The sequence below is a fragment of the Maylandia zebra genome, linkage group LG5 (assembly GCF_041146795.1).
Source record: "Maylandia zebra isolate NMK-2024a linkage group LG5, Mzebra_GT3a, whole genome shotgun sequence".
Lineage (NCBI taxonomy): Eukaryota > Metazoa > Chordata > Actinopteri > Cichliformes > Cichlidae > Maylandia > Maylandia zebra.
This window is the reverse complement of record NC_135171.1, coordinates 16,238,618-16,265,530: the sequence shown is the minus strand read 5'-3', so window position 1 is coordinate 16,265,530 and position 26,913 is coordinate 16,238,618. Positions and strand designations below refer to the sequence as shown.

The 26,913-nt window shown below is 39.5% G+C and overlaps 3 protein-coding genes across 3 annotated transcripts in view; 1 reads left to right on the top strand and 2 right to left on the bottom strand.

Moving 5' to 3' along the window:
* loxl2a (lysyl oxidase-like 2a) overlaps nucleotides 1-18,279 on the top strand; it is a 25,243-nt gene extending 6,964 nt beyond the window's left edge. Inside the window, exons 4-14 of the mRNA XM_004545201.5 lie at nucleotides 5,244-5,452; nucleotides 8,200-8,416; nucleotides 9,253-9,436; nucleotides 11,659-11,810; nucleotides 11,901-12,068; nucleotides 13,402-13,567; nucleotides 13,836-14,076; nucleotides 14,242-14,357; nucleotides 14,513-14,649; nucleotides 15,078-15,189; nucleotides 17,140-18,279. Coding sequence (XP_004545258.3) covers nucleotides 5,244-5,452; nucleotides 8,200-8,416; nucleotides 9,253-9,436; nucleotides 11,659-11,810; nucleotides 11,901-12,068; nucleotides 13,402-13,567; nucleotides 13,836-14,076; nucleotides 14,242-14,357; nucleotides 14,513-14,649; nucleotides 15,078-15,189; nucleotides 17,140-17,210 — 1,773 coding nt within the window. The 3' untranslated portion in view covers nucleotides 17,211-18,279. The remainder of the gene's footprint in view (nucleotides 1-5,243; nucleotides 5,453-8,199; nucleotides 8,417-9,252; nucleotides 9,437-11,658; nucleotides 11,811-11,900; nucleotides 12,069-13,401; nucleotides 13,568-13,835; nucleotides 14,077-14,241; nucleotides 14,358-14,512; nucleotides 14,650-15,077; nucleotides 15,190-17,139) is intronic.
* Nucleotides 15,637-23,838, bottom strand: r3hcc1 (R3H domain and coiled-coil containing 1). The gene is made up of 9 exons (XM_012917447.3): nucleotides 23,765-23,838; nucleotides 22,893-23,066; nucleotides 20,773-20,910; nucleotides 20,112-20,688; nucleotides 19,789-19,964; nucleotides 18,773-18,843; nucleotides 18,586-18,681; nucleotides 18,364-18,495; nucleotides 15,637-16,612 (listed from the first exon to the last, which is right to left on the bottom strand). Exons 1-8 carry the CDS (start codon nucleotides 23,836-23,838, stop codon nucleotides 18,386-18,388), a joined length of 1,416 nt encoding a protein of 471 aa, XP_012772901.1. The 3' UTR covers nucleotides 15,637-16,612; nucleotides 18,364-18,385.
* On the bottom strand, nucleotides 23,635-26,913 carry golga7 (golgin A7). The gene is made up of 6 exons (XM_012917528.4): nucleotides 26,788-26,913; nucleotides 26,216-26,338; nucleotides 25,979-26,131; nucleotides 25,212-25,313; nucleotides 24,588-24,649; nucleotides 23,635-24,407 (listed from the first exon to the last, which is right to left on the bottom strand). The coding sequence occupies exons 1-5, from the start codon at nucleotides 26,794-26,796 to the stop codon at nucleotides 24,602-24,604; spliced, it is 435 nt and encodes a 144-aa protein (XP_012772982.2). The 5' UTR covers nucleotides 26,797-26,913; the 3' UTR covers nucleotides 23,635-24,407; nucleotides 24,588-24,601.

Sequence of the window (26,913 nt, the reverse complement as noted above, 5' to 3'; positions counted from 1 at the left end):
TAAGTGAGCGTGAATCACTAGCATCACTACATCACTAGCACTGCAAGCAATGTCTTGATTTATAAAATTAAATAGTGCATCTCTACAGTGCACACATTTGCCACAGACATTAATAATATTGTCTTTGTGAGGAAAAAATCCTGAGATTGCGTTACACTTTATCAAAAATGTCTGTCTCTCTATCAAGTCCTGCTTTGACTACAAATAATAGTATGTGTCCTGCTGCTGGCATGGGTTGCCCAGTTAGTATTTTTGCAGTTTCAGTCAAAAACATAAAATCCTAAAAGTAGCATTTACAAAATATCAAGTAACTTTGCTGAAAAACAGGTTGACAGTCCAAACTCAGTTAACCTCAAATATTCCCAAGCTCTGATTTGTGGAAGCCGGGACCACTTTGCTGCAGTCTGCCAGTGCAACCATTCTTAGCTGGTTATGTAATGCTCCTGAAACAATAACACAACAAACATTCCACTGTGACTGAATCATTATAATATTAATTATTTTAGCATGCAGCATATAATGCACACACACACACACAATAACTGTTTTATTGTGCATGATGGATACTTTTGCTTTTGTCTGTCTAACCCAACACAGCCAGTTTACTACTAGCATGTGTTTGTTTCACACACGGATGGAACATCCTGCAGAAGAGATCTTTCTAACAGTACAGTGGTTACAGTCAGAAGACTTTGTTTAATCTGTAGTTAGTAGTGATAATTACACAAGCTTTGCCAGGTTCAGGTTTTTATGTGGGAATGGGACAGTACAGATCGTGATGTCTCATACGAAGATAATTATAGGTTCATGACATTGGCATAACTTTGTGCTGAACATTGGGGGGGTCAAGATGTCTGTCTAAATAAATAAATCTGGGTAAATTCCCAGATGATTAAACATGCAACTATTTTGCTGGTAATAACTGAAATGAGTAAAGAAAATCAACAGCCTGTTTATGCAAGATAATTTATAATTTTATTGGAGGGGTTATATTGGTTGGGTTTAATTATTGGGGGAGTCATAACCCCCCCTAACCCCCCTGGAAATTATGCCCCTGGTTCATGGTAAGGATTCATAGGAGTCATTGCAGGATGTTCTTTACTTTGTGTTTTCCAAGAAGTTGGCACTACTGTGTACTTGGTACATAATCATGCAGACTTTCACTACCGAAAAGGAAAATCCAATGAAAATGTACGTAAGATGGATTTGGTTTTATATGTATCTCTTTCTAAGTAGTTTTCACATAAAGAAATCGCACACCACTGCTTGCAGAACATGATTATAAACAGATTCTACTCTATGGTCCAGCGGGCAGAGATTAACTTCTAACTTCCTGAAAAGAAGGAGTAGCTGTAGGAGCAGCTGTAGTTGACCAATAGACTATTCATCATGTTTACTTCAAACAAACACTTTCATCAAGAATCAAAACCCAGCCTTTCTAATCACAGAATGCGGCACTTAAAAACCTTCCGATCTTTTATACAAGTAACAAGGGTAGAGGTTGCACTTTACTCCATCAGATGAGATGGGGCTGGCTCATGAGAATTTCAGTTATTCACACAGTCTGCTATAGGACAAAAAGAAGGAAACCCGAGCCAAAGTAGGATAAGCCTATTCGGGATGATGTATAGCAGAGGCTTTTGAGGAGATGAGTGATCAACGGGAGAAAAGGTTGATGCCTGTCAGAAGGCTGAAGTCAGTCTCTCTCTTGCAGATAGAACTGTGCAAGACATTTAACACATGTTCAGCAGCTGGAGCCTCATTTCAGTTCTGGGTTGCACAGGTCCCAAGTTCTGATTTTTATTATTTATTCTTGAACTTCACGTGCACATTTCGCTGACTCATGTGAGCCTCTCGTTTGAATGTAACACAATCTAAGTGTCTGTTTTGTAAAGTTTACACAAATGAGATCGTTCTGAAACAAGCTGTGAAACAGTCGTGAAAGCGTGTTTATTCTAAGATAAACTTGCCAGCTGTAGATTCGTTAAGTGAAAACACAGAGTGAATCGGCTCTTCTGATTTGACTCTGTCAAAGATAGCAAGTAAATATGTTTTCTACTGAATGTTTTTTTATTATATTAAAGCACTTTGACTGGAGTTTATTAGTATAGTTCCACAGTCAATCAAATGCTTGTGTTTCATTTCCTATATTTTATATTCAGCACAGACACCTGTAAACATGTGTGTTGGTTCTGAGATGGGGGGGGGGGTTGTTCTTTTTTCCTATCGCAGTGGGAGAAGTGTACTCTAATAGGTATTCCAGATGCAGTGACCACTGAAACTCACTCTCTTTCTTTCCCCACACACACACTCGCTATAGTCAGTCAGACAGAAGGGGGGCCAATGAGGCAGAAAGTTAGGTGGGGCAGATGTAAAAGTCGTTTCAAAGAGCCGTACTGTTCCTTTGCTTTTTCAACTAAACTTTGGCTGATTAGCATTCATACTTGCTGTGTACCGTTGGGCGGGGCAGGCGGGGGATGAGTTGGGCACGTGTAGATGAACGTGCAGCAGGATCTGGAAAGCTGATTGAAGTGAAAGAAGTGCACAGTAGTGGAAGCATTAGTCACCGGCTAGACCACAGGCTCATGTCCACACATTTACATTCTGAGAGGGGACCCAGTCAGAAAAATAGTCTGCTCCCCAGCTGGAAATAGTTCAGTAATGGACAGAGCTCACTTCACAGACTAGCACCGAATAGATCTGAAGGAAGGATGTTCACTTTTTTCAGTTGTTACTTACAAGCCAAAAAACCCCTATATGAATTATTATTTTTGGATTTTAAAAAAAGCTGTAGAATGAGTAAATCATTACAGGAAGTTGGGAAATGAGATGAGGTAACCTTGTAGAAATGCTCGTATTAACCTCAATGTAATCGGTAGGAGGAAAAGCTTTCACCCAGTACCTATTTGGACTGGTCTGTTTGTCACGTCACACTGATTCAGATAAAATCAAAATATAAATCCTACTGAGCACTTCAGGAATATGTTGACACGTTAGGAAATATACTTATTTCTTTTCTTCGTTGTTGTTGTTTCCTGTTTTTCTTTGACTTTCTGGAAAGAATTACATAAAATTTACTCAAAAGTGAAAAGTTTGAGACAGCTAGTGGAAATAAACAAAATCATCTACAGTTCCAACACAGGTGCTGAAATTTATTTATTTATTTCTGGCTCTCTTTGAAAAAGTGCTCAAATGTGGCCAGTGTATCGAGTTGGGCCTAGGCCAAACAGGATTATGCTAAGTTAGGGGGACGCCCAGGCTGATCCCAGCTGTGCATATCTGTCCTTTTCTCTTCAGCTCACACTTTCAGAAGGCCAGTTTCCTGCCTCCGAGCCAAATGCAACAATGGTCAGATGTGTCTTAATAACATCATATCTGAGTGATTTTTCTTACTATTTATTTATTTGGCTATTTATTTATTGAACTTGGTCTTTTTTGTTTTTGTTGTGGCACGTTCTTTTATTTTCTTTGTTTATTATGAATTAAAAAAACAATCTAAAATCCTATGATTACATTTTAATTGGAGAGAGACAGCTGCGTGATCATAGTCATGTCTCCTCACCTTCCCCTGCTAGACACGGAAAACACTCTGTCATGCTATGGCCAGCAGGAATCTTCTCATGAAAGAGTGGTTTTTACCCACTCTAACCACTGCGGTCAGAGGGAGGACCAGGGTCACTGCTGAAGCAGTGTTAGTGGAGGCTCCTCCTTCCCTGCAAGACCCTGAAGCCTTGAACATTCCCTGAGGCTGACGCCATCTCAGGAAACCACCCTGTGGGCAAACATTTGATATTCTGGGAGACATGCCTGAATGTTGGGGTTTTTCAATGTTGAAGAAACTGGCTGTTATAAAATTACTGAGTTCAGCATACCACAGAGCAGCTCAGAGTTTTGGCTCTTTTTGGCACCCTCGGTGCAACTTCGCACTCAGTCAGGAACAAACGGCAGCACTTGGCTCATGGAGAGAAATGAAGGAAGGCAGAGTTATTAGGTAGCTGCTAAAGCCCTTAGGTCAAAGGGTACCATTCTTTGCTGTATCGGCACACATGATGCTAATTGTGAGCACCGGTGGCCTTCGCTCTGACCGGCATTTACAGCCCTCAGTAGATAGCTTTGGGCTATTCTGCACATTCTCCAACCTCACTTTTTGCTCGCCCTATCTTCTGTCTTTAGCCTTAACTTGCTTAAAATTGAATTTTACAAAATGTCATGGATTGCATGGATTTTAAACTTTTTGTTTCACTGCTTCCCATTTTCTGATACTTCTGCAGTCATACTTGCTTTGTATCGCACGCAAGTATGTTCATATCTTATGAAATATTAGATGTGAGGTCTTTTAAAAATACATGTGACCTACATTCCTTCCAGATTTGGCCAAAGGGAAAAGACTTGTATGTATCCCTTTGTGCTCTGCCTGTTTCATCTTTGCTCCTGACAGAGAATAGTGACATTGATAAAAGACCCAGCAGCTTGTCACGTATGAACTATTCCCTTTCAGCGCTTTTTCTGAGGAAATCCAAACACTGTTTGCCAGTTTTGACAAAACTATGAATTGAAGTGTGTGCCTCACACAAGTCATTCTGTTGACAGACAGTGATCTCAGAGCCTTGTGATGTTTTGAATAACTGCTAATACCTGATGCATTTCTCCTGTCAAGGGGGGACTTGACTCCACTTCTAGACCCATAAGCAGACAGAGTTAAAGCCATCTGTTGGTCTGAGTTTAACTTAGACCTTAACATTATGGTGCATTTGCAGAGACACTAGTTTTTCTCCTCATTGTCTGTGTGTCAGTGAAACAGAATTCACTCTTGATGGTGGGGTGGTGAAGAGGCTTATGCAAAAATATCATTACGCAAGTTGATGGGAACTTTATATAATAAATAGAAAATATAAGCTAAGCTTGCCAATATGTGCGAATCCAAGTCTGGGCAATTAATGTTCCCAAGGGGCCACAATTAGAGCCTAATTGTTACATCTACTCTTTCTTGTTTTGTTTTGTATTTGTTTTTTGTGGCCTATTGGGAAAAGTAATTGCCCACCCCTATCCATCTACAATAGACCACAGCCATCTGTTGCAAATTTATTAGAAATTCTGGAAAACTTGCAATATTCAATTGAATAAAAAGTCATACTGTAGTCAGAGGTCATTTTTTTCCATTGGACTAAAAGTATAATACTCTGTGTTTTTACATGTGTTATATACAGGAGAGCATGAAACATTATCTCTGTTCTGTTTGTCAGGGCTTGACGGTACAGGTGGAAGAGGTGAGAATCAGGGCCACATATTCTCACAGAAAAAGGATTCCCATTACTGAGGGATTTCTGGAGGTAAAAGACGGAGGCAAGTGGAGGCAGATCTGCAATGAGGATTGGAACCTGATGAATAGCAGGGTCATCTGTGGCATGCAGGGCTTCCCTGGGGAGAAACGCTTCAATACCAGACCCTACAAGTGAGTAATGTTGCTGGGGTCAGCATTAGGGTTTAAACAATTTCAACTAGATGTAATGAAAAAACTAGACTTGAGTTAAACATTTAACATTTAGTCTGGCTAAATACAGCGCAGGTTATTGCGGCGCTACATATGAATCCTTTCAATTTCACACTGGTGTAAAACATCAAACCAGACATTCTTATAGGCTGAACAATCCATTTATAAACTATATCATATTATTTTCTGGCAGGAAACATAAAACTTTATTACTGCCTAGTTTACTTAAGAATGTTTAGCCTGATGTTATGAAACGTTACATAATAACCAGGTTTGTTTACTGTGGCCGTCACTCACGCCTTCATCCATTTTCTATCACAGTAAACACACTCGGGCCTGTAGATTCCTGACAAGAAGCCAAACACCACCAGAGGAAGCTTTGGCATATGCAGGATGAGTGCAGTACATTATGAAACAGTGGCTCTTCTGGCTCTATCTTTTCCGCCTCAGTGGTTTTATCACAAAGCTTTTCAAGTGTCACAGGCAACATGCAGTCTGACACAACGGAAGATGTTTTGTAGCTGCTGCACATGAGAAAGCAATCACAAGAGCAAATCTCTCTCCCAGTCTGTGTGCTGGCATCTAAAGCCAAAAAATCTGTGAAATCGAGACCTGAAAGACACAAGAATATATTTACAAGTACTGCCGAGCCGGTCTGCAACTGGATTTTCTCATTGATGTTTCTGGGTAAGGATATCAATGATCTGGTAAGATCAAAGCAAAGAAGGTGGCGTTCATTCAAAGAAAATCATGATCATTTAATTTGATACACAGCAAAATGTCCAGTGTTAAATTAACACTGGGGAGTGTCTATATGGGTCCACACCTCTGAGTGTTAAATACAACACTGTTGAGTGTTAAATTAACACTTTTGACAGTGTTATATGTTTAAAAGTAACCTAGTCAGTTTTGAAGATTAACAAAGACTAACACTGAGCAGTGCTGGTTTTCTAACTGGAATATTTCTAACATTTTGAGTTATTTTCCAGTGTTAGAAAACCAGCACTGCTCAGTGTTAGTCTTTGTTAATCTTCAAAACTGACTAGGTTACTTTTAAACATATAACACTGTCAAAAGTGTTGATTTAACACTCAACAGTGTTGTATTTAACACTCAGAGGTGTGGACCCTTATAGACACTCTCCAGTGTTAATTTAACACTGGAGATTTTGCTGTGTAGTAATGCATTTCAACCAAAGGAAATATATGGAAAATGAAACCAGCGTTTAACTTTGTTTATTACTTGAGATGATAAAGCTGATGTGGTTGTAAAACATGTGATTCTGCTGTGGTTTCACATGATTCACTCTCTCAATCTAAATTTGGCATCACTTTAAAAGGCTGTGTATTGCCCTCATGTTCATACCAACTTGAATTTAAATTTAAACTTCTAAACAAGGTTTAAGGACTAAAAGGTTGTAAATAAAGCTCCTGCTGGTTTCACTACATGGTATGCTGCTTCAGGGTCCACTCTTGTTGGCTTCTTCAGTGACCCCTAGTTGATTACCTCCATTCAAGTTTGGGGTCATAGGAATGTTAAGGTATTTTCACAATACTCCCATTGTGCTTCACAGCAAAAAGGAGAAGACTGCTGAATTCCTCTCACTAAAAAATAAAAATGTCCATTCCCCAAAACAGCTGCTTATGATTTTAGTAATGTGTAAGAAAGGATGGTGAAATCTTTTATTTGTCTTTTAATATGAAAGAAGTGATGTGTGACTATATAGTTCTCCCAATCCAACTTTAAGCTTTTAAGCAGTATGACAGAACACAGCAATAGTAGTGAATATAAATATAAATATTGACTATAATTATCCCATAGTCTGGGGTCTACTAAAGGCAGGGAGTGGACCTGTAATGAAGGACTTGGCAAACAGAGGTTTGAACTGAAAAACAAAAGCAGAACGGCACCGGAACGTGGAACAAACAAGCAGGCTAACTACAAACTGAACAGAAGCTAAACTAACAAACAGACAAAAGTAACACCCACAATAAGGGAGAACACGACAACGAGCAGAGGGCGATGCAGACAGCAAATACACGGGAGGGTGATTACAGGAGTGGAGACAAATGGGAACACAGCTCAACAAAAGCAAAACTAACGAGACAGGAGAAGCTGAACCAAACATCAAACACACGAGACAAGAGATTATCAAAGCAAAGCAGCAAGTAACACTCGCACACAGACTCAGACTAAGACACGTGAACTTGACACTGGAACGGATATTAAGGAGATATGACGGACTGGGAAGACCAAGGATGAAACACAGAGAAAAACATGGGAACATGACTGGAAATTGGATGTAAACGAATACTGGGGAAAAGAGGACAGGGCACAGAGATGAGACAGTGACGACTGGACATGTAGGAGAACAAACAACAAACCGTAAATTAAGAACTATAAACAACAAAGTCAGATGCACTAAAAGAATACAACAATCAAAGAGTCCAGAGCAACCTCAAAAGCTGAGTCCAAGACCCAGGACCATAACAATAATGACGTTCCTTTCCCTGGAAAGTTACAAATCTGTTACTTTTGGCATCAACTAATACCAGTGGTTGGAAAAATGTTGGCATGTGTCATTCTTCAACCAAAGAGAGGAATAAATATGAAGTGTTTTCTAAGATGGTTCGTAAATCATGCAAAATTACCCAAAATTTGACATTATATGTTGTAATAGTTTGTTTTACTTTATGATTCTTTCTCAGATTGCTGGCCAGCCGTCGAAAGAAGAACTACTGGGGCTTCTCTATCAACTGCACAGGCAACGAGGCTGACCTTTCTGATTGTAAACTGGGCCGAGAGATAGAGAAGAAAGGCAACAGCACCTGTGGAAAGGGCATGCCTGTAGTGGTCAGCTGTGTGCCTGGACGGGTCTTTGCTCCTAGCGTCAGCATCGGGTTCAGAAAAGCCTACAGGGTGGAGGTTAGTCAGATTAAACACACTATACAAAGTCTTAGTTTCAAAAGTCAACATTCATTCTTGATGTGTGTATGGTGCATATTACATTACTTGCTTTTTTAACAAGGTACAAAAATTGGCCTTGGTTGGATTGTAAAAGGAAAGACATCTTTATACTGATCTACGTTCATGACACTGTCTATTATAAACTCTACGAAGAGAAAAGATTTGTCTGTTGGACATCATGTGGCATAAAAAAGGGTAGTGTTTAGTTGGTTTTCTTAGACTAAGTAGTAGTACATGGAGTATTTCTTATATACACGTCACCACATAACTACCATACATAATTAAATAACTACACCATAACTACACCTCGTTATGGACATGAATGTCTTGGCTATTAATGTTAGCTTGTTTTGTCTAATCCAAAACGAGTTTTGATGTGTGTTTGGGCTCATTGTCCTGTTGGAGCGCCCACTTTTTTAGCCATCTAGCTGTTGTTGGAGGTAGTCTAATACATTCCCAGAGAGATGAGGCTACCACCACCATGCTTTGTAGATGGTACAGTGTTCTTAGGTTTGAAAGCCTAACCTTTAATCACATCAGCTTCATATTTTTTGAAGGTTAATCGCTTCTGGAAGACTTCTTTGCAGGACAAAAATCATAAACTTTACTTAGGTTTTGTTTATGTTGTCACATGTCTCTGTCTGTAGTTGAAATTTGTCATAATGCAAATTCATCCAATCATCCATTAAACTGTTCTAGTTTTCTTCCAAAATGTAATAACAATTATAATCCTTAAGGTCATTCTCTGTAAGATATCCACTAATTTTAGCTTTTTTATTGTACTGTTTCCATAGCAACCCCTAGTACGTCTAAGGGGTGGTGCCATGATAGGTGAGGGGCGAGTGGAAGTCCTGAAGAATGGAGAGTGGGGAACAGTGTGTGACGACAACTGGAACATTCGCACTGCCACCGTGGTGTGTCGAGAGCTGGGGTTCGGCAGCGCCAAAGAGGCCCTGACTGGCGCCCGAATGGGACAAGGTACTCACAGATTTGTCACTAGCATATTATTGATGCATATAGTGGTACACAACTATAGTTGTAGGTATAGAATTATTTTCTTTTTAAATTGTTTTACTCAGCAAGAGCCCAAATACAGCCTGACCAGACCTCATTCCCAGCTGTGAAAATGAAAGGTGTGGGACTCGGACTGGAGACCTTCCACCTTAAATCTGATCAGTCTGTTTTTTTTCTCACCTCAGTCAGTCTAGACCTTAAGTCAGCACATCAAGGCATTAGGGAATGTATCGAGCAGCACATTCATGTTTATACATTGACCCAAGACCTGATTCTGTGAAATGAAATATACCACAGCCTTATGAGAATCACATGTTCACTGGAACAGTTGCCTTTTTCTCTGCCTGATTCTCATAGCAAAACAGAAACCTGCACAAAATGTTCCAGTACAGAGAACAGCTTTTATGGGTTACAGAAAAGGAATTCTTTGTTAGAGAAAATACGAGGTTATGTGAGGGATCGTTTTTTTTCTTTCGTTTTTTTATGAGCTGACCACTGGATCCAAAGATGGCACCACACACTCTTGAAATACCTTGTGTTTGTTTTCAGAAGTCAACAAAGTGGACTAAACAAGCATGTTGGTAGATTTCCGGATTTGTTCTACTCTATTGAGGGAAGTGGATGAAAAGAAGAATTTCTGGATGTCTGCTGTTCCACTAAATTATACCTCTCTATTGGCGCCCCGTCACTATTTTGCAAGCTTATATCACATTCCTGCTCAATCTCACGGGAAGAGTAGCAGCATAAAGTTAGCACTCACATGTTATTGTGGAAACTGTGCCACGTGGAGAGAGAATTTGTATTTTTTACAGGCCTTACGTGTCTCATTTTCATTTGACATAGGCGACTGCTTGTTTCCTTTGCAGTATAAGTACATATCTTTGGACAGACAAAACACTCTGGTAGGTAAGACAGCTGCTGTTTTAGTCTGTAGTAGTTGGCAGTAAAAGCTTGTGTTTCCTGCGGCTCTAGTTCCCAAAAAGTTAGGATGCCGTTTAAAGCAGAATGCAATTCGAACCATAGATTTAAACTGAAGAAGTGCAAAGAAAACATGTCAACTGTTTCACTTGAGAATTTTATTGCTTTATTAAAAAAAATTATTATTTTAAATTAGCAGCAAAATGTAAATTTAAAAAAACAGAATAGAGGCATGTTTATCGCTGTGTTGCATCACAGGTTTGAACAAGTTCAGGCCTCCTTTATCGTTTCCATCAGGTTACATGTCTAAACTGAAATTTAGCACCTGGACTCTTTCTGTAGGGACATGTAATAATACATCTTCATTGTCTTGCTAAAATATTGAAGAACTTCTCTGAAAAAGATGCGAATGTCAGCAAACATTGCTCCATAATCTATAAGTGTTGTTTAGCATTAATGGAGCCTTCACAGTAAGTGCAGTAAGGTGTCACAAGACCATTACAGATGGTGGCCTTTCCTTTTTCAGTTGTTTTTAGTTTGCCCACAGGACAGTTTTCCACTTGATCTCAGTCCATTTTAAATGAGCTTGGACTCAGACAAAGCAAATGCGATTCTGAATCTTTTTCAAGTTCTTTCCTTGCCTGGTAGAATTTAAACTTGCATTTGAAGTGCCATCTAAACACTGGATTTGCTCACATTGTCTTTCGGAAATTCCAAATTCCCACTATAAAACTGGGTCTGTTTTTAATGTTAACGGTCCAAAGAACACAGACATTTAATATTGGTTTTTGGCCTTGCCCCATACAAACAGACATCTCCCCAGAGTGCTTTTTAATGATACTAAGTCCTGCGGTCTTTCACAGACCGGGGACTTATTTTAGTCATGTTGCTAATTAACATCATTAGTCGTGATTTCCCAAGAGTTGTTTTGTTTCTTTGTCTGTTTTGTTTTACATTGCACAGCATGTCACTAAAAGGTTGGGACAGGTACAACAAAAACTAAATATTTTCCTGGAATCCATTTCAATACAAAATTATATTTTTCAAAATACGATCAAAATCCAATAATCTACTATTTTCAGTAAATTCATCCAAACGTTTTTGGAAACAGGGTTGTAAAAACCATTGTGTGACCCAAATTGATCACGTCTTTTGTCCAGTAATCTGAAACTAGCTTTTCTCCTCTGTAATGTACACAATATGAATACCTCAGCAGGGAGTTTATGACAGCAGTACTCTTTGTTAATGTGCCTAATGTGTACCTGTAGGCATTGGACCGGTCCACATGAACGAGGTGGAGTGCTCCGGTTTCGAAAAGTCTCTGACCGAGTGCTACTTCAACCCTAACTCTTTGGGCTGCAGCCATGAGGAAGATGCAGCAGTCAAATGTAATGTTCCTGCCATGGGCTTCCACAATAGAGTGAGTAAACTCTGTCTACCATATAGAACAAAAAACTGTGTGTGTGTAACAGTTCAGGAGATGCCTAAATGTATATATCCCTTCCCTCAGCTTCGGTTAAGTGGCGGCCGTAACCCATATGAGGGCCGTGTGGAGGTCCTGGGGGAGAGAAATGGCTCTTTGGTGTGGGGCACGGTGTGCAGTGACAGCTGGGGGACTATGGAGGCCATGGTAGTGTGCAGACAGCTGGGCTTGGGCTTTGCCAGCAATGCTTTTCAGGTAAGGTTTTCCTTTAAGCCCTCTTACATCCAATCGTTTTTAAAATGAGCTTATCTTTGCAGCACAGACTTTCAGCATGCTCAAAGTCAGTGAATACCATTAACTCTCACTTTAATAAGCTTGAGCTTTATTGATCCCTGAGGGCAAAAGAAAGACATCACTTCCTTACAAACATCAAATGCACACAGTGAGCACAGGAGGGCAGGGAAGCGGTGAGAAGGAGCTTGATTTATTTTGTTTGAAGTTTAGTGGACGCTCCACCAGTAAAGCCCCTGGCATTACTTCCTAGCGTTACTCTTGTCCTGCTTACGTTTCCTTCCTGATTTTTAAAGAAGACCCCAAACTCCCTTTACAATATGATGTGAGAGATGTGTTAAGACCTCTCTTAGGTTTTTTATTTTTCTGTTTAAAAGCATTTTGCATTTGTGGTTTAAAATCTTCTGGAAAGTATATGTGTGAATCATGGGGAGGTGCATTTATAGCAGCAGGGGGGCTATCTGACTAAAGTGTGCCTATCTATGCCAAGTCATCTAGTCCAGTCCAGGCATTATAATAACATGTCCCCTTTATTACCGAAAGCTGTAAGTTATCATTACGTAAGGGTTATCGTGTTAAGAGTAATAGATGACTAACTCTTTGCTATCACAGAGCAGGACCTCTGGCCCTCTAGAGCCTCTTTCCTGTCTGACTTTTAACTGCTTCTCCAGGCAAACCCCACCACCAGATGGAAAGAATGACACTGAGCTTACAGCTATACAGCTTTATGTCTGTCCTTCTCCTCAGCCCACCAGCAAATACTCCCACATCCATATCCCTCAGCTTAATTTACTTCTCATGACTCCTCCACTTCCTGGGTAGATGATGGAAAGTATGAGTTTTCCTAACAGAAGGTTTTCCCTGTGGTCTGCAAAATGTTGTAATAAGGCTGAGTCAGGCGTGAGAGGATAAGAGAGCATCTCTCCCTGTGTGGGTACTAGATACTTTGATTAGACTACATTTGGCTTGTGGGACACCTGGTATGGCAAGTCTGAAAATTAAATACAGGAGGACAAATAAGATTATGTTGTTTCCACACCACTTTGAGGAGGCTGATCTGTTTGATTACAGCTAACAGAAAGAAGTGAGCCTAGCTGTATATGCATAGCTTAGCAGCAGTAAGTTTTGTATAGATTAAACAAACATACAGGACTGTAGTAGATATGTTGCTGGAGAGTTTTGTTATAGCCAAGCTCTGTTTTTGAACTTTTTAACAGTAACACAGGGGTATCAAGCTTTGCATCAGTCTTGATGCTGTGTAGTGTATAATGTGTTTCCTGTGCTTCTCTTATAACAGGAAACATGGTACTGGCAAGGAGACTCATCAGCTGATGCTGTGGTGATGAGCGGGGTGAGGTGTTCAGGAACTGAGCTGACTCTGGAGCAGTGCCTGCATCACGGGAAACATGTTGTCTGTCCCAAAGGAGGTGGACGCTTTGCTGCTGGGGTCTCTTGTACAATGAGTAAGAAATTGCAGAAAACCATAACATATATATTTAGAACCTTACATGGGTTAGAAGCTATGTTTCTAAAGTATTTATTGTGGAAATTGAAAAATAGTTTGAGGACATTGGTATAATACATGCTGACTGAGGGTTGTGACTGGGTCACTTAAAAAGAATGAAACACTTGTAGTTTTGTAGCTGTTCAATATAAATGTAATAAAAGTTTCAGTGTAAGTTTCTGTGCACCCTCATGCTCTAAATCAGCACGATTCCTTGTTGCTCGCAGCGGCCCCTGACTTGGTCCTGAACGCTCAGGTTGTGGAGCAGACCACATATCTGGAGGACAGACCCATGTATGCTCTGCAGTGTGCCCATGAAGAGCGTTGTCTGTCCGGCAGTGCTGACAAAGCTGACCCTAGCTCCTACCGCCGCCTTCTTCGCTTCTCCTCCCAGATCCACAACAATGGCCAGTCAGACTTCAGACCGCGGGCATCACCTCAGTCGTGGGTCTGGCACGACTGTCACAGGTGACGCATCTGGAACAGATATGTGCAAACGGAAAACTTTTTGCTTTTTCCTGTAAAAATTCAGAGGAAGCCAAACTTATCTGACAGGAAAGCTACTAGATAAAAGTGTAAATGTTACAAACATTTATATTAGTGTGAAATGATTTATTTTTTTTTATAATCAAGGCATTACCACAGTATGGAAGTTTTCACCCACTATGACTTGATGAGTCTGAACGGCACTAAAGTGGCAGAGGGCCACAAGGCCAGCTTCTGTCTTGAAGACACCTATTGTGATGAGGGTAAATACAGACACTCCTTATATTAGCAAATTATACATTCAAATACAATAATATTAGTAATCTGTTGTATGTTTTTTAATTAATGAAAGAAATGAGCTTACTGGGCTGCATAAGCGTGACCTCATCACAAAATTTGTAACCTTTTCCTAATCCAGGAATTCAAAAGAGGTACGAGTGTGCAAATTTCGGCGCACAGGGCATCACTGTTGGCTGCTGGGATACCTACAGGCATGACATTGACTGCCAGTGGATCGACATCACAGACGTGAAGCCCGGCGACTACATCTTGCAGGTAAAACGTCTGCTGTGGCTGTCTGGTTGTAGTCCACACGGCACATCTGCTGCTGGAAAGATGTCTCATCTCCAGCCAGCAGAGTCTGCTAGATCAAACAGGCACGAACAGTTTCCACAGCTCTGCATCTGCCTGTTTCTGGCTGTAAGCCCAAGGAGCCTCTGATTGCGGTTCTAAACCAAATGAGCAGGAGTTGGTTAAAGTCAAACTTTTATATTAGAACAAATTTAGCCCAGCATAGATTTATAGTATCTAAGATGAAGGATGAACTCTTTCAGTCTCTTTTGTGCATTATCAGTCATTCTATTATCATCTTATTCTATTGCTGGTCTTTACACTTGTGTTATTTGGTTCTCATAAAAACTAATTAAAGACTTGAAATGTGTCAAGAGAAATGCTTTAACAACCATTGTTTTTCCTTCTTCCAGGTTGTAATTAACCCAAACCATGAGGTCGCGGAATCAGATTACACTAACAACATAATGAAGTGCCGCTCCCGATACGATGGGCATCGGATGTGGACATATAACTGTCATACAGGTAAAAGGGATCTTTTTACCCTCTGCATTAAAGACGAAATATTCTTCAGTAAAAAAAAATAGTGGTGCTTGGGACTGTACTTTAGAAAGGTCTACATTTAAACAAACTCAGTTTAATACTGAGGTTTTCAGCCACAAAGAGTCTGCACCTGAATAGTCTGAGCGTTAAATGCTAACTCCCCTTCTCCTAACCTTATTTGACCATTTATAAAAATAACTGTTCTACTGTATCTGTGTGATGTTTAAGTGCCCAGTTCACAGCAGCATAGTCAGCAGTTTTAACTTTGGGATCGTGCAGGACAGGTCTACATAATAAAAACTTTTCTTATGTCATATAAAATATGACATTAAACTTGTAGTTTTCCTGTTTTCACAGAATTGTGCAGAATCGTCTTTAGCACCGAAACGACTCAATAGATTTAGATTTAATTGACTCACAGGCACAGAGGATGATTTCAGAGGAAGCCTCCTTTTTATGTAGAACCTTTACTAAATACAAACTTTTACAGTTTCTCAATGACATTTTGATATTTTACAAACAGGAGATGTTTGATGAGACATCAGTGACAAAAAATGGCATTAAAACAAGCCAACATAACATTAGAGGAACAGGTAACACTGAACGTTTCAAAGCTCCTTACCAAAGCTTCCTGTAATGTGAAGAACTTTATACTTTAAGTATTTGTGTGTTAATTACACAGGTAACAATCTATTATTATACAACTTTAAAAAAAAGTGTTTTTTAAAACAGAAACGGAAACTTAAAATCTTAGAATTAAAAAAAACAAATAGTGTTTTATCTTATTTATGAAATCTGTTTGTTAGCGGATCTGCATTACTCTTATACACAATGTACTTCTCTGACCAAATCCTGAGATACTTCAAATGAAGTTAAAAAGGAATGAATACTTCTGTAGAATTACACAACCAATTCATCACCTGCATCAGCAGGGTGAGAACAGGGGGGAAAAAAAACACATTCATCCATCCATGGATCCTTCCAATTAATCTGAAACAAAAAAAAAAAAAACCTGCCTGGAAATCAAACACCCTTGAAAGAAATTTCAGGTTCTGAGTCAGCATGCAATAAAATCAAAATAAGCCTCCCATCTGAAATCACTATGATAACTGCATTATTAGTCAGGCTAACAGTGAAAAAGAGGCACCACCGTAGTAATGTACAAAGGTCAGAGGTCAGCTTCAAATACAGCACAGCAGCTCCTGCTCAAAGATCATTCAGGATGGATGATGATGATGGCGGCATGGGCATTAAACTCTCAGGCCTCTTCTTAACTGTGCCTGCTGTGCTGATCAGTGAGGGTGAGCAGTCATCACTCAGCATGGTCACAGATTCAAACATGGCCACTTTTGAGTCTCTTCAGAGAAAGGAAAGGAAGTGAAAGGAGGGCAGACCTCTGCTGGACCTTTTTGTAGAAAACAAAAGGACAAAGTCTGTCTTTAGACAAAGGTTTTACTAATTTAGTGTAAAAAAAAAAAATCACAAACTGGATTTTTTTTTATAGCCGTGCTATCACTTTATCATCACATTACATCACCGTTCATGAACAAATGGTGCACTTTTATCCATTTTAAAGCAATTGTTACTGTCTTTAATTAACATTCATCTGTTTACCCGGGAGCTTTATAAAGGGTTTAATAAGGATTTAATTGGTCAGAGGGCCCGGTGGCGCCAGTGTCCGGCAGCCTCGCCTCTGTCAGTGCTCCCCAGGGTGGCTGTGGCTACAATGTAGCTTGCCATCACCAGTGTGTGAATGTGTGTGTGAATGGGTGGATGACTGGATATGTAAAGCGCTTTGGGGTCCTTAGGGACTAGTAAAGCGCTATATAAATACAGGCCATTTACCATTTACAGGCCAAGGAGATCTTTAACTAAAACATTTGGCTTTTGTTGCTAATCTCTTCACTGTCCTCTTCCTGTCTGACTTAACAGGTGGCACACTGAGTTCAGAAACGGAGGAAACATTTCCTGGATTGCTTACCAACCAGCTTTCTCACAGGTAGACCTGAGAAGGACAGGTCAACATTGGTGTGGATGGGGGGGTGCAGACTAATATTTGACAACCACTAGAGGGGGGCCTGGGCAGATGTGCTTCCTTGGAGCAGTGCTGGATTGTTGTGAGCTCTGGGCTCATCTGGTACAATAAACAATGACTCAATGGGAAAATGAAATGCTTGCTTACTAAACCATTAACTGCATTCAGATGTTCAAAAAGTGTTAGTACAGTGTAGATTTGATCTGATGTTTATTTACCAGGAGAGATGCCATGAGGATTGTAGCCAGGTAACTCGTTAAATAACCCATGCCAACGAGGGCCGCCTGCGTAAAAGTTTCCAGTGTTTGGGAGAACATTTTAAACCAAAGAAAAATCACGACATGAGAGACCACGACTCTTGGACTGAGCTCTGTTTGAACGGGTGAAAATAGTGTTGTGCTTAATCTGGTGCTACAGCCTGTACTGTTGCCTCGCAGCTGAACCGAGAGACATTTGCCTCAACAGTAAATAGTTAAAGGAATTACTGACTCAAAACTGTGAGCAGTTTTAATAATAATACATTACATGACTATGATTATCTCTGCAGAGCAATGTGCTACAATCTGTGGATACAGCATGTCTGATAAGTAACTCCTGCTCTCAGAGGGATTCATTATAACAAACTGAAAACAGGATTCATTTTAAAATTTCTATTAGAGCCTCCGTGCACTTAATGTACCAACATCTTGCAAAGAGCCTTTCACATACTTGACACATACATTTCTGAAAATATTTTTAATTTATTCACACCACACACACATTTTCATCTTCTTGTTCTGCACATCCTCTCCCTTTCTTTATCGGTGTCTGAGTTGTGTTAAATTATTACCATCAGGGAATTTGATTACATTGTGGAAGTGCTGTAACAACCACACATGTATGTGAAAATGCCTCTTCGTGGTTTTGTACATTTTGTTTTTCTAAATGTGGCAATTCAAGGATACTTGTTGGTTGCTGTCTGTTTTTATTTTGTATGCATGGATGAATGTGGGAAAGCATTATGTTTTCAATAAAATGAAATGCTTGACAAGTAACAAGTGCTTCTGTGTCATAAAAATATTTCCAACATGTGAGCTGCGGGAACCTAAAACCTAACCTGTCGCTGTTATTAGCGCGCTCACCTGTAGTGGATGTTGGCACTCCTCAATATCGCTGCACTCTGCCTCGCCCCTGAATGCCCAAGGCTCTGGTTACCATCCGCCTAGCAACAGCACAGTCTGTCCTCGGACGTTCCTTCACTGGCTGGATGAACTCTGGAAGGAGGCACATAAACAACCATATTGTTAAAAAAAAAACAAAAACGCCATATTATACATTATATATCGCTGCTATGGATCTCCCACCTGCTCGTCTGATGGCCTTGCCTTGAGCTTTTTTACTCCCATCAGCCAGTGCTCGCGCCTTTAGCAGTGGGTGGCAGATAGAGAGAGCATGGAGTGCTGTAAGAAGACACATTTCTTTTTTTATTCACATCATAAGCTTTAAACCTCAAACCCAACATCTCATTCATCGTGCAGTGAAAGCGCTCACCTGCTGACTCGCTGGAAAAAATCCCTAAAGCGTGTGTGTTGTCCACCCACTTGATCTTCATTCCACCATCACTGAGGCAGACAGAGAGCACTTTAAGCAATTTTGTGGCCACATCAGTCGGTTGAGGGTGAGATATTTTCTGGATTTACATCAGACGGTTTCAACGAAAACTGAGATAGCTAAAGTAATATATACCTGTGTAATTGTACCATATTATGGTTCAGTTTTTAGTGACATTTTTAGAATATATACATTCATGTACGTTTCATATTAAAGGTGACAGTTGAAAGCATTGACAGATTTGTTGTGTACAATGAATTATATATGGTTATATATGGTTTCACAGCAGAACACTCTAGACAAAGGGTGTCAAACATAAGGTCTGGGGGCCAGGATCAGCCAATCTGGCCTAGCAATCTTGGACAGCTTTGGAAAATGGGAAGAAGGATGTAAATTTTAGACATTTAACTGTGTTTTCACATGTTTTATAGCTTTTCCCACTGATAAAGACCTCATGCATGACCATTCATACTACACCAAAGTAAATAACTAATAGACAAACCATTGAATAACAGAAATTTCCAGTTTTTTTCACTATCAACTGTGGAAATTTATGGGTTTTGTAGCAGGTTCAAAGGGTTTTTGCTTTGTTTTTTTGTTTTTTTTAAAAAGAGGACATTCTGTAACAAAAATGATCATTTTCATTTCATTTCATTTGAATTAAAAGGCCGTCTGCACACCTAACAGAACTTTTTCTGTAACATTCATACGTATTTATTTCTTACACTTTTTGCCCAAAGCAGCATTTCTTTATCATGCAGAAAAACTGAGATGTGTTGTTGAAATTATATTTCTTTCTTTTTTTTAATATTAAAATATCTGAGGGATTAAATGTGTCATTAAACTCCTTTACACTATCACAAAGAGAACTTTCACTCGTACGTGGGCCACATTGTAAAATAAAATATGACTGGAAACAAAGGGACAGAGCAGTGAACAGGTGTGTCATCTCTCACCTGTACTCTGAGAAAGCATCAAGAAGGTCGTCGGTCTTGAACATAACCGGGAAGTCATAGATCTCAATCACGTGGCGAAAGTCGTCTGAGTCGATGGAAACATTCTCATACATAGAGTAGTCATTGTGGATGTGCTCAATGGCAACAGAGACTCCTTCTTTTAGATGTGCCTTGATCTAAAATAAGAAACACATATATGTAATGTTACCATTATATTTAAGTTTCTGAAATGCACAGATTAATCCAAAAGGCAGCAAGTACAGCAACACTAAAAGACTGTATGCATACATCCACACCATGAAATTAAGTCTGTGAGAACTGACCTCTGCAGTTACACCATCTTTGTCTGTGCTTGCGTCTTCTGTCTGGAGACTGCGTGACACACTTGCAGTCTCGTCCTTCTCCTTCTCATCCTCCTCCACAGTCAGTTCAGCAAACTGGGACTGAGTCTGTTCCAAGACTGAAGCTTCATCTTCATCCAGCCTGAGCACCAACTTTTCTTCTTCATGAGGACACATTGCTGAACTGTCTGCAGACAGTTTAGGGACTCTGTCTGCTACACTGGGGAATGATTCCTGTTTAGATAGTGAGTGCTTTGTGTTTTCTATAGATTCAGGACAAGTACAAGAGTCAGACAAACTGTTGACAGAGCTTCTATCAACACAAGCTGAACTCAATGACTCAGAGCCAGCTGTGGAGCCTTGTGAGTTTCGTAACGACAGCCTCTCTCGAGCGGCTCGTGGCATGTAGAGGGGCTTGTCGGGCCTCTTAGGTGCTCGGCTTCGTGGTGGGATTGAAGGTTTAGGCTTGATATTGCGTTCCCTCTCTTCCCTAATACTTAGGGGCTCTTCACACAAGCTGCTGTTGCTTTCCAAGTCGCTGTCTTCCTCTACCTCACTCCTACAGAAACATTTTTTCTTAAAGTTAATAAACGTCTTTTTCAAAAATGCATAAGACATACAGACCAAAGTTTGGCCAACAAACCTGAGCTCACAAGGGCAGACCACCACCCTACGGCACCAGCTCTCCCCTACTGAGAAGGTGGTGAGCTCTGGCAGGTCTTCTATGATTTTGTGAATCAGGTATCGCAGTCTGCTGGGTAAGGGAGGAAACAGCAGCACACTGGACAGGGACACACAAGGCAGCAGACATTATTTGATCAAGTAAACACAGCAGCATTTTTATTCACATAGTTCTTGGAGCGATTAGGCTTAAAGATCACAGTACACATTAAAGATGTATTATAAACAAACACACAAAACATAAATTTCAAACACAATCACAGAAAACTCCAAAGTAAACTGTTAACATAAAAATCTGAAAGAACTTTGCAATTCAATATTTGGTTAAACAGTTTTTATTAGACCCATTAACAGGCTCATTATAGTTTGGGGACTTAGAATAATGCTTTCATGATGACTAGACATTTTTCTCATAGCTGCAGTGCCTTTTTTTTAATATTGCCTCTATGAACCAAAGTTCAACCCCATAATAATGGCTAAAACTGATTTTATGCTGAGCTCCCATACTATTCTGGCATTTCAGGAGCACTAAAATTGAGTTTTGGAAATTCTATGGACTCAGATTGTTTGGAAACACCAGGATTGGGGGGCTAGCATGGCGACAGGACAGGAAAAATGCCCACTGCATGTTCTCTCTGTGTTTGTATAGGTGTATTTAAGCTTTCACCCAGAGCCTAACGGTATACATGCTATGTTAATGAATGGTTCTAAATTGGCCTTAAGTTTGAATAGTTGTCTGTCTCTATGCACGACCAATGTATTAGACTGGCAATACATCAACAGTGCACCTCGCCCAGTGGAAGGTGGATAAAGCTCCAGTTCACCCCATGACCCTAAATTGAAACACTACTTGACAGTTTGGACATGCAGACGCTGACATCTTTTGGAAAGAATCAGTTCTCCAGAAAATAGTGTCACCATTCCAGGAAGATCCCTCGGATTTCTGTGCACAGACACTAAGAGGGTCTCAAGTTTTTCTAATGACTTTGGGTTTCCCCGATGAACAACGGTACTGAATACAGATTCCCATATGTAACTTTATTCCTTGACTTTTATTGATATAATTAATTATTGTTTTATAACTACAATTATATTTCTGTATAAGCGTCAATATCTGATTGTAAAGCAGAGCACCTATTAGTACTTGACCTTATTTCAAATAACCAAATAGACTAAGCTACGTTTTAATTTTGTTTTTATATTTATCATTTATTCTCAGATTGGCAGACAACACTGAGGCTGCAGCTGAAAAAATAAAAACTGAATTTTAAGCTTGAATTATTAAACTACTTGATTTTAATGCATCAGATTCTTCCATGTTTTAATGACAGAGTTCTGTTCTGAGGTCTGTTAACTTAGATTCAGCATTTTTGCTCACTTATTTTCTTGGCCTCAAATAGGCCAAACTTATTAATACAGTAACTTTTTCCCAGTCTCACTGACCAAAGCGCTACATGTTTAATAGTTTAATCTTGATTTGGAAAATCAGCCCTTTTGTGGCCAGTACAGTTATCAGTAAATGTGCACACACAGGGTAAACTCTGCGTTAACTCAGCAGGCTGCTAACCATCTTCGTGTGATCACATCCTGACTGCCAGTGCTAGGGTAAGTGATTCTGAACTCACTTTGTGTTTGTGTCTAGGCTCAAGTGCATGAGTGAAAATGGTTACAGTAATGTAGCTCAGTAAAGAAAGAGAATTTAAAAATGTATTAAAAAATTGAGGTTCAAGCAAATCGAGACAACTGGCTTCCGTGGTAGAAAATCTGAATATGATACCCAGTATTCTACATTGTTTTTTTTTTAAATTTCTGATCTATTTTGATTTCCCGTGCCTGTGTTTATTATCTCCTTAATGAAACAAAAGGCACAGTGATAATCAGGCATGACTGTCTGTTTCTATCCTATTCGTTTTCTTTAGAATGTAGGAAACCGGAGTTTCAACACATGTGCCATTTGTTTACACAGTGTTAACCTGTGTATGTTTACTAAACACGTTCACTAATAAATCACTATAACCGAGAAGGAAGTGATCACTTCATGTGATGAAACTGCTCGGGTTGCTCCATCTTTCTTAACTTTACCTGTTGTGGCTGTTTTTCTGTTGGTATGTTTCCAGCTCATCCAGGACATGATGCAAGAAGTTGTTTTCTTGTTTTGGAAGATACACTCCATCGAAACAGGGGAACGCCAGGGTGGACGGAGAAAGAAAGTCGGGTCCTGCTGACAACAGGGTGAAGTGAACTTCCTCGCTCGTCCTAATTAAAAATCAAAATGAAAAGTGACAGTGATCACCACTGCTAGCCAGCAACATAACTTGAACAAGGCAATATTAAGCGTTTGCTAATGCCAAACAAACACGTAAAACTAGCTGCATCTTCGGTGTTTACATGTGCAATTAAAAGTTAAACCAAAGCTAGCTTTCTTTGCTTAACATTAATTCATGAGTGGTGCTAATGTTAACCGCCTTTCTAGCTATGGTTAATAACTGTGAATATTAAATCGAATACTCTTACAGCTGAGGCTGAAGCGTACAGTATTGATTTGTTGTAGTTTCAGCACGATGGAGAGCTCGAACAAGGGAAAGCGCCTACAAATAAAAGTCGCAGGGTAGCTAGTATCCTTTGGCTTCCGGAAACAAACGTCGACTTGGGTCAGACCAACGCAGTGGGACTTCCGCTCTGACTACTTCAAAATAAAAGTTTTCATATTTATCGTGAGTGAAATGTGTCAAACACAAAATATCACATCTCATTCTCTTTTAAAAGAAAAAACTAAATGTGTAATAAATGCGTACTCTGAAATTAATCAACAGCAGCCCAACAGTTTTCAGGAAATTATTATTTATTTAGATAAACCATAATAATTGTAAGAAAAGTAGACCAGTTGTCCGAACACCATATACAGCAATCACGGACTGTTTGGTGATTGTGAACAAGGGGATGTTGTTTGCAACATTGCAGGAAGTTTGACAAACATGTAGGGCTGATGAGCACGATTCAGGAAGATTTTAGTGAAGGAGAAGGACATGTTACTATTGAAGTGATCTTATTAAAAAGGTAAACATGCTCCATCTTGGAAGTCACCCAACTTCAGCTCACAAATCCCAATATGCAAGTGTGAAAAAGACATGATCTGCTCCAGCACAAGAAAAAAGGTGACATTCATACACGGATAGAACATCTGCATCATCAATGCCAACAACCGTAATGTGGCTAAACACATTGTGTGGAGAACTACCCCAAACCATACCAACAACTCCATCCCAACCTGTTTCTACAGCAGTAATGTTTTTTGAGGGTTTTTTTTTTTTTACTTTGTCTTTTATAAAACACACAAGTCAAATCACACAAAACTACCATAATCAAAAATGGCATTTAACACAATGGCACAATTCATAGAGACTGGTCTTTATCAACTAAGGTCATGATGAGTATAAAAAGACATGAAGACATTTATAAACATATAAGGTTAGGCAGAAAGTAGAGCACTTATAAATAACAGGGGGGAAAAAAGAGGATCAGATCAAAATTCTATACAACATTTAGGTGAAGCGGGACTCTGATTATGTGCTGTCAGAAAGATAAGGAGTCTTCAACCTACAGAGTAGAGCAATAGAGAGAGAGGGAGAGAGAGAACCCTGTTACAACTGAAAGTAAATCACATTTCTAGTGTTGTCTTGGCTTATTTTATATTATGCAGTTGAATTATAAAGATTTCCTTAACAATAGAAATGAACAACACAGTGGAGCGAAGTCAAATCTTTATCAAAGCTGCACCTGAATGGATTCTTTTATCTTCCAGAGCCAATACTTCTGTCTTCAAAGATGGTAATTTCAACCTTGAAGAGAACAAGTTAAGGCCAATACAAAGTGCTATGTGATCAACAAAAATAATCTGTGTTTAGGAGGGGGGAAAAAAATGCATAAAATATACTCCGATTTCTTTTTGCAATGTTTCTGAAACAACTGCCACAAATATCAGTACTTTTATTAAAATCTACAGGTTGTAGACACTGATTTTACTTTTACTTATATTTATTTTTCCAACATTTCTCAATTCATTCAATATACAACACAATTTAACCAGATTCACTGCCACATGACTCCAGCTTACAATTCTCACGTGATTCTTAAAAAAGGGTAGAGTAACTGAAGATAATCCACCTTTGTCTATAGAACAAAAGCATACTTAACTACTGTAGAGATATAAAATGAAATCAATAAAGTCAATAAACATTTATATTTGACTTAATGTGTAACTGAGGTGCTCACAAAGTGACAGAAATACGCTGTTTGAGTATATAGGTATAAATAGACCAAGGGTTGGTGGTTTGTGGGGCATGATGACGGTTGTTATAACAGAACTTAGCTCTAGTAAGCATGCAGCTGAATTAAGGATACAACTCGGAGGCCTCTCTCTATGGGGTCAGTCAGCAGCAAGCCTCTGGGAGCATAGATCTTCTCATTCTGGTCCTTAATGTATCTGGCAATCTTCTTTAACACCTGAGCACAGAAAGAGGGCGATGTAAGAGTCATTCCATCTTTTTTTTTTTTTTAACAGTCACTCTGTAAGTGTGCACGTTGCCCTAGAGAAGTCATTTAATTCAGGTTAAGTTTAAAATACACTAAGAGGCAGTTATCAGGGTTAGGTTTGGGTTAGAGGCATTTAAGGTCAGGGTCTTTAATCGGACTACCCAGTGCGTGTAGACACAACAACCAGTCGCGTGAGACAAGCTATTAATGCCCTCTTATTTGTGTTGCTAAATTTATTTTCATGCACAAGAAAAATTACATCTGTACTTGTGAAGTTGTTAAACCTCTTAGTACATTTTAAACACAACCTATATTATAAAACTACTCCAAGACAGTTGGCCTTTGGAGGGGGGAGGGGGGAATGAAAACTTGGGTTCATTATTTTAATAGATAATATTCTGAGATATTCATGCCTCAAAAATTGAAATGTGGACAGAACGTTTTTCAAATAGTTCTATTTGATATATGAAGGTAAAATCTCACAGAAATCACTATATACATGTATATACATTGTCATGCCTTGAAACATACAATTTTGAGCCAAATATGCTATGGTTCAGCAGAAGTTCCACAATGATTTGAGGTACAGTGACCCATAACATAAGACTCTGATGTGAACCCTTTTTTTGTTTTACCTTTTCATAATGTGTTTCCATGCAGAGGAAGATGGTGTAGGCCGTTAGGCAAGCCAGACAGCCCTCCAGGTAGGACTTCCCCCCGAGTTTTTCTGCTTCTGCATACAGGTTGTTTAGCGTCTGAATGGTCTCCTCAAACTGCTGCTTATCGATCTGAAACCACAGGAGCAGTTTTAAAAACATAAACTTAAAGCAGTGAGGAAACAACCATGGCATGGAGGTTAACTCTGTACATACCCTTGACTCAAGCTCTGAGGGGAACTTGGTCTGGAACTTGCATATGGTGCCTGAGCTGTAGTCTCTTTGGATGAACACCTTGGAGGACACAGCTGGTTGCTGGAGGTCCTGTAAGCTGTGGGTCTACACAAAGAATTTACTCTTATGCATATTAATTTAATGAGCAGAATGGTTGGAAAAGCAAGCATCTGTTGTAAGCTAACAACACCTAAACTCTGTTTATCGGAACAGTACTAATATCCAACGTTAACCAGACACACTCTACATTACATAACCTAAAAGCAAACAGTCATCGTAACAGCTGGCTTTTTTATGACCCTATGATGAAAATAACTATTTATAATGTTGGAAATTGTCAAAAACTACACTTCAAACCAATACCCGCTTCGGTTATGGGCTAATGTTAGCTTAAAAAATATTAGCTTGCGCTGACGACCAATACCGTCGCTAGAAAATATGGCAATCTAAGCTTTAATCATTACCCAAAGCAACAAACCTCACCAAACGTGTAAATCCGATTAAAGATTAATCTAACGCAGTATTTTCAGATCAAATAAGTCAAAAACACTTACCTCAGCCATAGCAGAGGTTCGCCCCACTAGCTGAATTCGCGTCTATTTCTTTCCAGCCACGCCAAAGCAATGCAACTTCCGGCCCAAAGCTTTCAAAATAAAATGAGATGAGTATTTACTGGAAAA